This window comes from Malurus melanocephalus, unplaced genomic scaffold (assembly GCF_030028575.1).
Source record: "Malurus melanocephalus ecotype Western Australia unplaced genomic scaffold, MMel_1.1 scaffold_179, whole genome shotgun sequence".
NCBI classification, from domain to species: Eukaryota; Metazoa; Chordata; class Aves; order Passeriformes; family Maluridae; genus Malurus; species Malurus melanocephalus.
The window spans coordinates 369,042-383,336 of NW_026623411.1; the positions used below are offsets into that span (position 1 = coordinate 369,042).

General features: G+C 33.1%; 1 protein-coding gene across 1 annotated transcript in view; it reads left to right on the plus strand.

Moving 5' to 3' along the window:
* Window positions 1–14,295, plus strand: part of DIAPH3 (diaphanous related formin 3) — a 199,585-nt gene that overhangs the window by 102,159 nt on the left and 83,131 nt on the right. The window contains exons 21-23 of the mRNA XM_057372834.1: window positions 2,015–2,254; window positions 4,913–5,042; window positions 13,112–13,236. Of these exons, the coding sequence (XP_057228817.1) occupies window positions 2,015–2,254; window positions 4,913–5,042; window positions 13,112–13,236 (495 nt within the window). The remainder of the gene's footprint in view (window positions 1–2,014; window positions 2,255–4,912; window positions 5,043–13,111; window positions 13,237–14,295) is intronic.

Genomic DNA, 14,295 nt, shown 5'->3' on the forward strand with positions numbered 1-14,295 from the left:
TCTCAAGATGCTGAGATGTAGTAGTACATATACAGATCTAGTTAGGTAATTAAAGAAAAGGAGTTAATAGTGATTCTTCCTGATAGATCTGGGAGAATKAATTTGTGATATTTGCCTCTGTTCACTACCTTAACATTATTTTAACTAGTTATTCTTAAACTAGATATAAAGTTGTAAGAGTACTGTGTAAATTTTATGCGGACTTTAGGTATTTCTGTTTCTATTTTGCTGTGAAATGACCTATTCAAATTTAAGTCCCATTATCCTTATTTATCTATTCTTAAGTAAGAATTTTACCACACTTGTTGGATCCTATTTCATGTAGCATAAGAACAAAATGTGCCTACAGCTGGTACTGAGCTAATAATGTTCAAAGTGTACATTTTAAATGTTTTACTTGAGGACGAGGCTGGAGGCAGTCTGTGGATTAAAGGGCAACAATTGATTTTCAACCTAGCTTAATCTAAAAGGCATCCTGATTATGTGCTCTGCTCTATGTTGAAAACCAAAATATGGTTAGTGGAAAGGATTTTTTATTTTAYATCATGTTTTCTTACTCAAACTGAAATGCAGATGGTGTGTTTACTTCAATGAGACCATAGGGTGGCTGCACAGCTATGAAGGCATTTCTGAAATGGCCTAGTAACATAAAATGTTAACTCTAATGTTAACTCTACCTGATTTTATTTTCTTCTATTGTCACAGTAAAACAAATARAATACACTGTAAATTCCATCCTCTTCTGCTTCTATATCAAGCCCTTTGGATTAGACAGCCTTCAGTTTCAGTTTACACTGAAAATGGATAGAGTGTCACTATTATCCTTTTCACTGAGTCTCTTGGGATAACCAGTACCATATGACTTATGAGTGTTGCATTGTCAGAGGAATTTTCACATTGATAGACTAGATCTGTGTTGAGAAATATTCTGTAAAACCTTAGGTATCACTGTGGTTTGGAGGGGGATATGTCCAATTTGTAGGCAAAGGTTTAAGGCCACTTTATGAAGCCTATTGCTTTGTAGAAGAAGTGCCAATATTATTGCTTCTTTCTTGCTTTGAGAAATAGTGGAAGCTATAATGTGTTCCTTATTTAGAAAATAAAAGCAAAACAAAACTTAATGGAAGATTTTGGGAATTGTCAAGGAATTGTTGTCTTGAACCTTGCCTTGAGAAGGAAAAAGACAAGTATGAGGGAGGAGATSTAATGGAATTCATGTAACTGATGAGAAAAGCAGCTCATGGAATAAGTTTTAGTATTTCTAGTGTGGATGTAGTAAACAATGTGCAAAGTGTGTCTGGAGTGAGAATTCAGTGCCTTAGTATATAAGAAGACTGAAATTTCTGTTGAAAATACATGATCAGTAAACCGTAGAAAAACCCAAGTATTTTGTGTATGATCTACAGAAGTTACTGTTTTCCTGGGAGCATTCAGCTGTACCTGATTAACTGTTTTAGGTTAGTATACAGGAGTGGAGTGGGATACGAATATTGGTATCTATTAGTGTGTTCTATATTAAGTGTTTCATAGCTGAGATTTTTCAAAGCTGTTATTTTCCTGCAAGTTTATAATAAGCTCTTATTGACGTCAACTTTCAAATATTTGCACCAGAAAATGAGATTTGTCTTGTTTTGGTACATYCAGCGTTATCCAAAATTTGTGAACTACTTCCATTCCTTTGCAACTACTGGGTCATAAACTTGGATTAGTTTTATAGGATTTGGTATATGAGTTGACAGATGTGATATATGATGACACTTTATCTTTTATTGCTTACACATACYAGTTATTTGGAAAGGATGGGGGCAGTTCCTATTAACCGCAAGATGGGATTTCAGTTGCTTACCCAAGTGTCTCTCATTCATTCATTCATTCATTTGCTATCAGTTATAGCAGATATATTGCTTCTTCAAGCCTGTCACACCAATAAATCATTTCAGAGTGTATGCATTTGTACACTGCCGAAGTGTACCATGAATTTTAAAGGAAATCTCCTACTTTTCTTTTCAATCAGATGAGCAATGTGAAGAGACTACGGCCACGGCTCAGTGCTATTCTTTTTAAGCTTCAGTTTGAGGAGCAGGTGAACAACATCAAACCTGACATCATGGCTGTCAGTGCTGCCTGTGAAGAGATAAAGAAGAGTAAAAGCTTTAGCAAGCTGCTGGAACTAGTGTTGTTAATGGGAAACTACATGAACGCAGGTTCTCGGAATGCACAGACCTTTGGATATAATCTCAGCTCGCTATGTAAAGTGAGTTTTGAAATGTCCATATTGATTCTTAGATTCACATTTTTTTTTGTTTTTATTATGCTACTTAAATGCTCTGGTTTTGATGTTTTTCCTGCAGTTAATTATTTGCTTACTATTTTTTTCATTGTTATTAGCATTAGTTGATAGTTTGAACAGTAAAACGAATCCACAAATAGTCATCTGGAGACTGGCTTCCATTTAATTACTTTTAAATGATTCTATTTTGAGGGAATAATAAAAAACCCAAACTAAATAAGGTTATGTAAGGACCTTATGTCACTGTGATCATAGTACTGTAATTTTAGTATTTCTGTGCATTTCTAAGACATCTATCACATTTTAGTGTGTTTTAATACACTTATATTTTCTCTTGGACATGAATTTACTCCTTATATGATTCTCTTCTTTTGTTGCTYGGTTTCATCAGTTACTTGCTTTTAACTTTTAAAAAAAATTTGATTCTTTCAACTTACGTATAAGACATATACAAGACGGTGTCTATAATTTTCTGAACATTAATTTATAAACCTTTCTAATGCTAATTACCTTTCCCATATTTAGTGCTTTGTTTTTTGTTTTTTTTTTTTTCCCATGCACTCTGGGAAAGGTTACTGCAAAATCCACAGAGAGTGCACATATATGTTACAGTTCTTAACAAGCAAAGAATTATTTGGAACTTTGTATGTACTCTTTCTGTTTCTTTATSTTTTTGCACAAGAGAAAATACAATACGTTTACCTCTATGTTCATGAAACTAATCACCATTACTCTGCCATATTTCAGAAGAATTCTTCCACTCTGGTTTTTGAGTGTTGAATGTGATACCTATGACATAAATATTCAAAGAGAAAAAACTGCATATTTTACCTAGTCTAAAGTAAACATTAGGCACAAGTCATCCACCTAGAGTAACACATTGYTGATGTAGTGATTGAGTTAAAAATACAACTTCTTGGAAAAAAGTTCAGAAGGAAGATACTAAAGGTTCTTTCTCCAATCAGGTGTATTTACTTCTTAGGTATGATTTTACAAGAATTTGGCCTAGGTCTGGTTGTATTCTTAATTTTTAGTGCTCAGGACAAAAAATGTATTTATGAAACCAATGTTAAAGTAATTGATAGAAGCACTTTACAGAGCAGGATCAAAAGTCAGAATTTATCTTGGAGAAATAATATATTAAGTTCTGGAATATGAAGATTTTGAAGATAAACATGGAGGAAAAGAGAATATGGAAATATTCTCCACATATGGAAAAGAGAATTGATGTGTATAGTTAATGAATGTAAGGAATGAATGACTAATAGTTCTACATCAGAGAGTGGCCATGARTATCCTCAGAAGAGAAATATGATACTGGTATGCTATTACTCAATCATTTATTAAATACTGATGTGTWAAAATTATGTGCATACTTATAACACGGGTTCATATTTATAGCTAATTTTTGTGTCACACTGTAGAAATTTTGTGTGGTGGTATTGAGACATCTTTCAATGAGATTCCCGATACAGTAGAAGTAACATATTTCAYAATGCTGCACACACTAAGGACACTGGAATATATTTTTGGGTTTTGATGTGTATGTGTTCCATTTTCTGTTTGTTTTGAAAATTATGTTTCACATTRTTATTAATCCACTTGTCTGAAGAAAAACATGCACGTTCTGGAAGAGTATAGCTCATCATACTTACTCACAGAGTACCATTTTGATCTTTGAAAAGAAAAAGACTTTTTACAGTTAATTMGGAAATATCAATATTGGATTAAGGACTTTGTGCCTCAGTATTCATAAGTACAAGTCTTTGTGCAGCTGTGTCAGCACTTTAGTGCTCATGTTTACTTTATACCTAAGTGTTTGTATACTTTTCCTGCTAATTTTTTTAATGTAGAAATAGTTCTTAAGTAGTGAAGAAACATTTTCATGTGTGATGTTGTTTTCTGTTTATAAAAATCTCTAATTTAGAAGAGTAGCTTGGTTGGAAGACTACAACCAAGTGTTTGTCTGTTGTCAGTTGTTAGCATTTTTACACAAGCAAATTTTAAGATGGCCAGGCTTGAGAATAATTTTATATGCATAAAGAGTTCAAAAAGAAAAATTTATACTTAAGAATTCTTAAAGTCAACATTTTTAAACACTGATCCCAATGAACTCTTATTTGCAATATTGAGAATTCATAACAAGAAGAACTTGTGCATGCTGAGGTTGTATAGCTTYGTAAATACTTTCATGTTAGAGTTAATTTCATACATAAGGAAGGAAATCATGAAATGCAGTAGATATGTGCATTATGTATAGTTAGATTTTACTGATTTAACTTTGATTTTTTTTTACACTTTGATRTGCTTGTTCACAGTTTTGCAAATATTCCTGTATTGTTAAAATAATGACATTTTTAAAAAAAATATGTGTACGGTTTTTGAATACTGAATGCAAATATTGCATAGAATGAAAAAATATTTAGTGTGATTTCTCTATGGACGTTTAGCAAGKGGGAAAATGAAACAGCCCATTGCTTAGGGTCTTTAAAAAAAGTGCTACTTTAACAGTTTRTTCTTTCATTTCTTGAATTAATAATTACTAATACATATTAATTATTAAATTAGTACAAAATAAAATTGTTCTCAGTGTTTTTACGTTTCTTTTTTTTCCCTGCCCAGCTGAAGGACACGAAGTCAGCTGACCAGAAAACAACATTGCTCCATTTTCTTGTAGAAGTGTGTGAAGAAAGCTATCAGGATGTCCTGAATTTTGTTGARGATTTTCAGCATTTAGATAAAGCTAGTAAAGGTTTGTGTACCTAASTAGAAGTTTTGATTTTGACACATTACAGTGTCTTGTGTGTGAGATACTTACTTTTTACTAATAATATTTAAAAAATAGATACTAATAGTCTATATCACAAATCAGTAAYTTGAGGTGCTGTGAATCATCTTGAAGATACTTATTTTTTGATCCTCTAACATTTACTGCAGGACTTCCCATTACAGGATTTCTTTTAAAAATTCCTTTCTGTTAACAGATCCTAATTCCAATTTTTGATCTTTTATACGGTAAGTATATCACTCACTGTCTTTTAATTCAGACATGCTGAAGGGCTGTCATGGCATCACTTAATTTTATTTTATTTTTTTCAAAACATGGAACAGACTTGTTTTCACTATAGATGTGTTTTTCATGCAACAGTAGCATTGCAATTATTGAAAAATTTGTACTGTTTCATCATTGAGTATAGAATGTGGGAAATCTCAGTATAAGCAGGAGTGGAGTTTTTTGCAATTAATTTCTTAATTATGAGTGCCTTTTCCATATTTTATCAGTTTAAGTAATTTAAACAGACATAGCATGGAGGTAGAAATTGATGCTACCTCAGCACTGTCCTACTCTGGCAAGAAGAAATGATTGGATGGGCTGTCTCAGTTTAATAATTTTTTCGTTTATGTCAGTTTGGAAAATATCACAGCTTATCTATATTGCTTTGTAGAGTGTCACTCTTATGCCTCAGTCAATCTTCCTGCCTCAAATTACAGCTTTGAAAAATCTGCCTCTGATAGAGAATTTGAGATAGTGGTCACTTACATAGAGTTCGCTTTCTGGTTCTTCAAGTTTCCAATTTTACTTGGTGCATTGTAACCACATAAAAGTTCAATTATTATTAAACAGCTCTCAGATGCTTCAAGCCCTTCACCTAAATGTTTGTAGTGGTCCTAGAAAGAGTTTCTGCTGTATATAAATTTGCTGTATATAAATTTGCATATAAATTTGGGTTTAGCATTATTTTTAGTGTTAACTAGTCACTGATTTTTTTCATGACTAATGTGTTCTTGCCTCTATTGTGATTGAGCTTTTTACATCCTTATTAGAAGGCACTATATTCAATGTAGACAGTCATCTTGTATGACAGTCAGTGACCACTGACTCTTTCCTGCAGAAATTCTGAGATCTTAAAGACTGACCATTCAAAGGGTAGCCAGTAAAATTAGCAGTTAGCCCAGGCTTTCTGTTCTGTTTTAGGTATCTGCTAATAACTAGTTRAGTCTTTGCTCTCACTCAGTAYGAGGTAGGATGGAAATCAATGATCATGTTTTYMAGTTTATATATTTGATTTACTGCAGTGTATTATGAGATRCATTTTGCATTTCAGTTTTACTGTATGAAAAAGACAAAGGCTTAGGATATCTTTAACAGATWAGTGCATCAGTGTGTTTGTTTATGCTTGTTTCCCTACTTGCAAAACTCCACTGTTTTTTGAAAGACTTCTGCTGCAATRGAATTTGGGAAAACCATTAGATCACAAAACTGTAATTCATGGTGTTTCTTTAAATCTTTTGGTACTTCTGCAAAAGTGCATTTTTATGAAGCAAGTTGATTTAATATGCACAGACTTTTGTACAGTAAATTTTTAATGAACTGGCTATTTTTGCTTGAGCTTACCAAAAGGTCASTTAAAAAGAAAATCTGTGAATCTGTTCAGTCACATCCACCATAATGGTCTCATGTAACTTACTGAGCTGATGAAGTCTAACAAGTGGACCAAGACAGCTGGTAAATCATAGCAGATATTACAGCAGATATTGAAAGGCATCATTATGGCTACTAGCACAGTGATAGAAGGCAAGTAATAAAAAATCTTTCATCTRGTCAAATAAGTGTATTCCAGAAAAAAATACTAGTTGTGGTAGAACAGAACTTAAGTGTTGTGGGCTTAATGCATTTCCTCCATTCTAAGATAGTTTAACAGGTGTAATCCATCCTGGCTTGTGTTTCTGGCAGGCAACGTACACTTCTAGTAAATATGAAAAAACCACTAGATCAAAATGTTACATAAAGGCTACAGCTTGCTGATACTATAGAAGGGAGGAAATCACCCTGTGTTTTTCCTGTCATCCAACAGAAAGGTTCTGTTCACATGTATGCTGCTTTGTTTCTCAAGTTGTAGGGCGAGGAGATCACATCACATTTTTATGCTTTTGTATCATTTGAATATAATGTTCAATTTTTCCCTGAACCAATTCTTACAGTACTTGTTTTGAAATCTTTTTCTCTAGCTTTTGTCCTGGCAAAGGTTAGAGCCTTGTATAGGTAGTGGAATTAAATTCCCTTCATGGTTTTACTGAACTTTATTTTCTGAAATAATTTTTAAAAGTAATTCCCAAGAATTAATCTATGAAGTTGGATAAGAATATTCTATTCTCCTTATAGCTTTTTGCAAGCTGTTTTTTATTGAGCTGGTTTTATTAGCTGTCTGTATATTCATATCTTCAGATACAATAATTTCACATTTTATATGTGGCATAAAAGTATTATTTGCAGATGTTCRTTAAATTATAAATCAAAATTAATGTGGTAGAAAGATGTGTAAATGCCCTTTGAACAATATTAACAGAAAACTTKAAGCTGGACACACATATTTATATATAAAAATGGAATTCTACTGTGCACTTCTTGGTTTTGATCACATTCAAATAATTGCTGAGTCTTCTGCAGTCTCAAACCAGTTACTTATAGGATGCTTTTTTTGAGAATTCTTTCTTGACATGAGTATCCTTGTATCAGCCAGCCCATTTGTAGCACAACTTGCATCTTTTTTGTTTTGTATTCACTCWTTATTAAAACTTCTCTCGCAAGTTATTTATTATGTTCAGCAACTCATTTTCTTTTTACCCTGTTCAGAAAAAAACATACTTGTTTCTTTCATTTAATTACATTTTTTCTGGTAATCGTACAATAAGCTGTTAAAATAGCTTGTAAGGCTTCAAGACTAGTGACAGGTAACTTCACCAAGTTAATGGTGAAGCTAACATACATTTTCTAGTATTTTATAAATGATTAAATATTCACAGTGTGTAAATTTATTGTTGCAGGAAAAGATTTTTTTTTAAATCTAACTTTGAGAGCAAACAGTAAGGGACGTGACCTGTGCAATTGAAGTTTGCTTCAGGGTATTTAAGGTATTTAAATTGTGGGGGTTTATTTTGCATTGTGTGCTAAGTTTTAGTTTTTACTTTTGTAATACTATAAGTAGATTTAGCTCACTGTTACAGTACATGAATTAAAGATACCTTTTACTTTGAAGTATAACAAATCCTGTTTTCTAAGTGCTCTTAGATCAGCAGGAGGAACTTTCATTGCAGCTAATGAGCTTACAGATGTGACAGTTCCTGAAGATTTATATAATTAAAGCTGTCTTTTCTTTTAAACATAATGACTTTCCTGCTTTTCTATTAGTATTCCAGACAAGAAATATTTTGGTAATTCAGTACAATTTACTAATTTCTTATTTTATGGTATTATAAAGATTTATATTGCATTTATCCAGGCTGCTGTTTTATTTGATTGACTCTAATTTACACAGACCTTACAGGTAATAGTGTATCAAGTCTTTCATATTGTAATAACACTATAAAGCTGCAGATTTTCCCTTCTCTAAAAGACATTAACGCTTTGCAGCTTTACAACTAACGTATCCATTTTCACTTTTTTGAAGCTTCATTCAAGTTTTTTTTMATAGGTGATTAAATTCACTTCAGAATAAAAAAACTAGGAACCAAATTGAAAATAAGAAATTTAAATRTATTCATGACATAATAGGACACTCGCACCTATAGCATTTAAAAACATTAGGATAGCATGGGAATAAATTATTCATATATATGCCATATGCATTYTATATGTCATAAGGAATGGGATGTTTTCTTATTAGAGAATTTCTAAGTCAATGGAAAATTTCTCAGTATTATTAAATATCTTTTTTATGCTGTTCATTGCTTGGGTATTTATTTTGATTTGGGTCACGAATCCACAGGCTCTATTTTCAGGCCATCAGGATTGTTGTGTTTGGGTTGCTTTTTCTATGCTTTCAGAAAGCATTGCAAACTTCACGAGTTAYTCCATATTCTCTTATAATTAATTAGCACCAAAACCAATAGATGGTTTCACTGTCTTGCAGATGACACAGATTTCTAGGTTGTGAAGATTTCTAGTGTGAAGTAGGCTCATTGCWGAAGCTGAAAGCAGAGATTGGGAGGACAAAAAGCCACATGTGGTAGACAATTGGACCATTTAAGAAACCTTGAAAATGCACAAGTCATTCTCTCAGAATAAAGGGTCCATAATAGCATAAGGGAAGCAAAAGATCTGTATGGAAAAGGAAGAGCATCATGATGAGGAGATGGCAACATCCAAGCAAATTGTCATACAATGTTGACACATAAAATGTCTGAAATATTGACTAATGCAAAAAAGTAGCAAAAGGTTTGCAGCAATAGAAATGAGAGAGCATGCAAATGTTGCTTCACTTCGGAGAATTATTTYTAGTACTTAAGATAAAACAGGTGTAATTTCAAAGTTCAATGAAATACTGTTTTAATTTTAAGCAAGAATAATCTGGGGATGGGGGAGAAGGGAGCAAAAAGTCTCCACAGAAATTTGTTCAAAGAAAAGTATCAGAGTACAGGATTCTCATACTGTAAATACCAGTTTCATAGTTTGCATCCTGAGTTAACTGAGATAGAACTAGAAGTTTAATAGGTACTTTCTTTCCCAAATTTTGTTGTGGCGATAGTAATGTTGTATGACAGTAGAATATTTAAGAAACTGAAAAAAGAATTATTTGAGCAATTCCATATCTCTTTATCTGACTTTATTGTTATGAAAGTTGATAGAAGAAAGAATAATCCAACACAGAGGTTAATGAAAGCATAAAATCAAAATGAAATTATTGCTAGCTTTGGTTATTAATTTTTTTCTTCTTTTTTTTAATTCCATGAAATCTGTGTTGACTTCAGGAAAGGACTTAATATTATGTACAATGGGAGAATAATCATTAGAATAAAACATAGGAGAAACAAAGTACTGTCTTAAAAGGAATATGGCCAAAAAAAAAAAAAAAGTGATATTGCTCCAATGAGCATGCCTGAGAGAGAGTTAGACAGTTTGCCAAATGAGGGGATTGTTGGGTTGTCATCACTGAGGCATCCTGAAGAAGCAGAATAAAAGAAATTAAAATCAATAGTATGAAGTACAAGATCATGCATCTTGATACTGTAATAAGGACTTTGGTCGAGAAAAGAAGGCTATTTYATTGTAAGTTAATCACATAAGGTTTTCCCAGAAGAGCTGGAGAAATYGTAATGCAAAAATTAAAAGGGTTGGTGAGTCATCACCTGAAATACTGTGCAGAAATATTTGAAAACAGAAGCAGTTGAAGAGGCTTCTGGAATAATTGTGATATTAGAAAACCAGATTCAAAAGAGGAAGTCGTAAGAATGAAGTTGTTTTAACCCTGAAAAGCAGMTGGTGGGAAATCTATTTATTGCTTAAAAAAATATCAGGAGCCATTTTGGAAGAGGGCTGTGAGAGTTTAGGGGGAATGAATGGGTGTAAGTAGCAGAGYGTTTAGGCACAGATGCATTGTTTTCAACGAACAGCTTGGTTTTGTGGGCTCACTAACATTCAAACATCCAGGGTTTGACTTGTTTTAAACTAGCATATAAGTTGTGTACTTCAATTTGGCTTGATTTTATTTCTGAATCCTTCCAGGATTAGGGGTTAAAGTTAAGGAGTTTTTTTATACCCTGTCTTTCAGTGGGACACGAGAAGATTGGCAAGTATTTTATGTGATTTTTTTTTTTTAATGAAATATTGGTTATATTTACAGGTTTGTTTTTTTTTTTTAAATCTGTTTTCACTGAATTGAAAGTTGCAAAGAYAATAGCACCAAACTTAGTAGCAGCACATTGTGAACTAGCTTTTACTTGAGGCTATCATCAGAAATATAGCCTTAAAGGAAAATGTATCTARTAGTTATGCACTGCTGAAATCTTAAGTTCAAGAACAACCTAAGATTGTGAAAGRGGAAAAAAATCCTCTTCAGGACAAAATAGAAATATAAAGATTATTGATCAAATATATAACTGTTCAATGTCAAGAAAACTGAAGTACTAGAGAGAAAAATTTGCTTTGCTGGAAGCAAGAGCTTGAAAATCTCTTGTATAGAACCTGTTGATCAGCTCTAGGCACTGAGTTGTTTTGTTGGCTATCTCATCTGGGTAAAAGAATGTAGCTGTTACTTAGCTGCTACCCTGCAATTGATGTGGAGGATTTTTTGGTTGGTTGGGCTTTTGTGTTGTTTTTAAATCTGTTACTTGCCAGCTCTTATAATTTTGACATTATGTACTGTACATACTATATGTGTATGGCACACTAATGAGCTCTTTATGGAAGATTAATGGTCTTGTGAAGAGTCCTAGCAATAGTTAAAATTGACACTAGTTGGATTCTGTTTCTTAACAGCTTTCTAAGTAAATCAGTGGCTTAAAAAGGTGTGGCTTAACCCTCAGATACTTCTCATGACAGAAGTATGACTTTCTGTTAAAATCAGGTTTGTTTTTGGGATCAGTGAAAACTGAAACACATCTTAGTCAACATTGTCAGCTTCTATTGTAGTTCTGCTCTGCAAACAAAGCAGTTCCTTAACTGCTGAAGCCAGCTGACCTACCTGGTGATGACTTGAGCTTACCAATTGCTGGGTGAAAATCTGTAACTCTAACATACAATTGAGAAACTGTTCTTTGAGTAATCAGAGGCTTTTAAAAAKGCTGATTATAAAGCAATTTATCAGATTGCCTTGGAGCATTTCGTAGTTGTGTGAGCCTTTCTTCTATGAATGGATTATAGCTGCTACACCGCATTTTGCTCTGGTCATTTGGGGACTCTGTCAGGCTTTTATCAGAGAAGGATGTGTTTATTCTATGTACTTTATATTTTCTGTCACATAACTATTTGGTAGATGAAATTGTAGCTCCACTACAGATCCCAGTAACATCATAGGGACCAGACTTTCTCCAGGGAATTTTTTTTAGATGAAGATGAAGGTAACTGTACCTGCATAGAATATTATGAGTTAAATAAATAATAAAAAAGAAAAAAAATCCTTTGATTAGAATTCATAGTATGTTCTTACATCTTTATATATTGCTCCTATGGAACTTAATTCAATGTAGACTTCATAAACAATCAGAAACAAGTTTTAACGGATAGCAATAATGTAGATCTGAGATAGAATACATGCTAACAAATTATTCTCAGGTCGCTTTGGTCATCTTGATATTTCAGTCAACTATTTACAGCTCAAATGTTCAACTTTACATGCATTGCTTCAAATGGATGAAAATTGGATTTCTTTTTTCCTGGCAAAGAAAACTTGCACTTTTTCTATATCCTTGCGTAAATCCCTGATGTTTCAACTCCACTCCTTTTTTTTCSTAAATCTCTGTGTTGCTCTCTTGTACACTCTCAAGTGTTTTGCAATCACTTTTTCTCTGACAAATTCTGTTGTTTTTTTTACCCCATATGGTGCTTTTAAACTAGAGAATTGAGGTTTAGGTTTCGTGCATAGGTATTTAGTAACCCTATTTTCGGTGTCCAACGATCTTATTTTCTTCATCTTCCATACAAATGTTAGTAATTAATGTTTTAACAGAATGAGATTGAGAAAAGCTTTGTGGTTCTTAGCATATCTTCAAAATTCATCCTTTAGGTAATCAGAAGAGATAGACTAGCATATGTATATCTCAGGTTATTTAAARCAGAGTGTTAATTGCAATGCAAAACTTTAGGCATAAAAACAAAAAGCAGCATGTGAACAGCATACACCTAACCAGAATGAGGAATCTGCCTAAATGGGGGTAGCTGAACATTGTAGAGTGACCCCCATCTTGCATTGTGATTTGTTCAGTGTGCTTTTATTTCAGAATTAAAAATGTAGTGTGCTGATCTGGGTAAGGTTTTCATTTGTGTGTTTTGCAARTAGTGTTTTTTGTTTAGCGTGTTAACTGAATGAATATTCTTTATTTTAGTCTCAGCAGAAAACCTGGAGAAGAGCCTTAAGCATATGGAGAGGCAACTTCAACAGCTTGAGAAGGATTTGCAGACTTTTCCAGTTCCTGAAGATAAGCAYGATAAGTTTGTCGCAAAAATGTCRATATCCTTTGGAGCACTCTTAAAAAACAAAACAAAAGAAAAATCCCTAAGTAATTTGACTACATTTCTTTAAATTTTAAATTTCTTTGCATAACTTCTGTCTAGTTTGTAGCATGTATTTTTGAAAAAGTTAACTTKTTTCCCTCTCAAAAACTAAATACATGAGCAGTCCAATTAAAGGATTCCTCTGAAGTGGAATGAATGAGGAAAAAATTGATTACTCTCAAGTTTTACACTGTATCTAAGTTTCTTAACTTAGTTAAGAAGTTATAGAAGTTAAGTAGGAATGTTAAGCACTCTAGTGTTACATGAATTTTATGTCACTCTCTTAGAAAAATATGTCTGTTATCCTGTATCTCTTTGTTTTCTAGTGCATACRCTACCATTGTGAATGTTTTTGCACATACAACCATATTACCAAAAAAATCTTATGTTTCAGAAATAAGATTCATAGCCCATGAAAACTGTTTTCTGGTGTTATTTTTGCCAAAATTATTTTTCTCACTATTTATTCCAAATCATGTAGCCAAGTGCACTGGCTGGTTTTCATAAAATCACCTTGTGACATGAAGACAATGAATTAAATAGGAAAAAAACCAAACCATTCTTTCACTTAAACCTCTCTAGCAAATGTTGGCCATATATGCTTGGCACCAAGATTAATCTGGAAGAAGAAATATGAGCARATAGGTTGAAATTTACTCTGCAGGCATGGTTGGGTTTTTACCTAGCTAAAAGACTGCTTTCTTACATACAAGGGCTGGGGCACTCACCACAGACATTTTGATTCATCTCATACTATTCCATGAGACACAGCAAGTGACCCTGAGGCCCAGTGGATGTACTGGTTCTTCCTGTGTTAAGACCAGTTCTGTCTTCCTTAGATTTGCTGCAACCTAAGTGGATGCAACTTAGCTTCAGTCCTCTGGCCATTGTGGGATATCTTAACCTTCCAATGTCGTTCCTAATTTTTTGTAAGGTTGGGTATTTTGTTGTTGAGACTTTTCTGTTTATTGGTGGTGGTGGTGATGCTTTTTTTTCCCAGCTCAATATGTTTTTG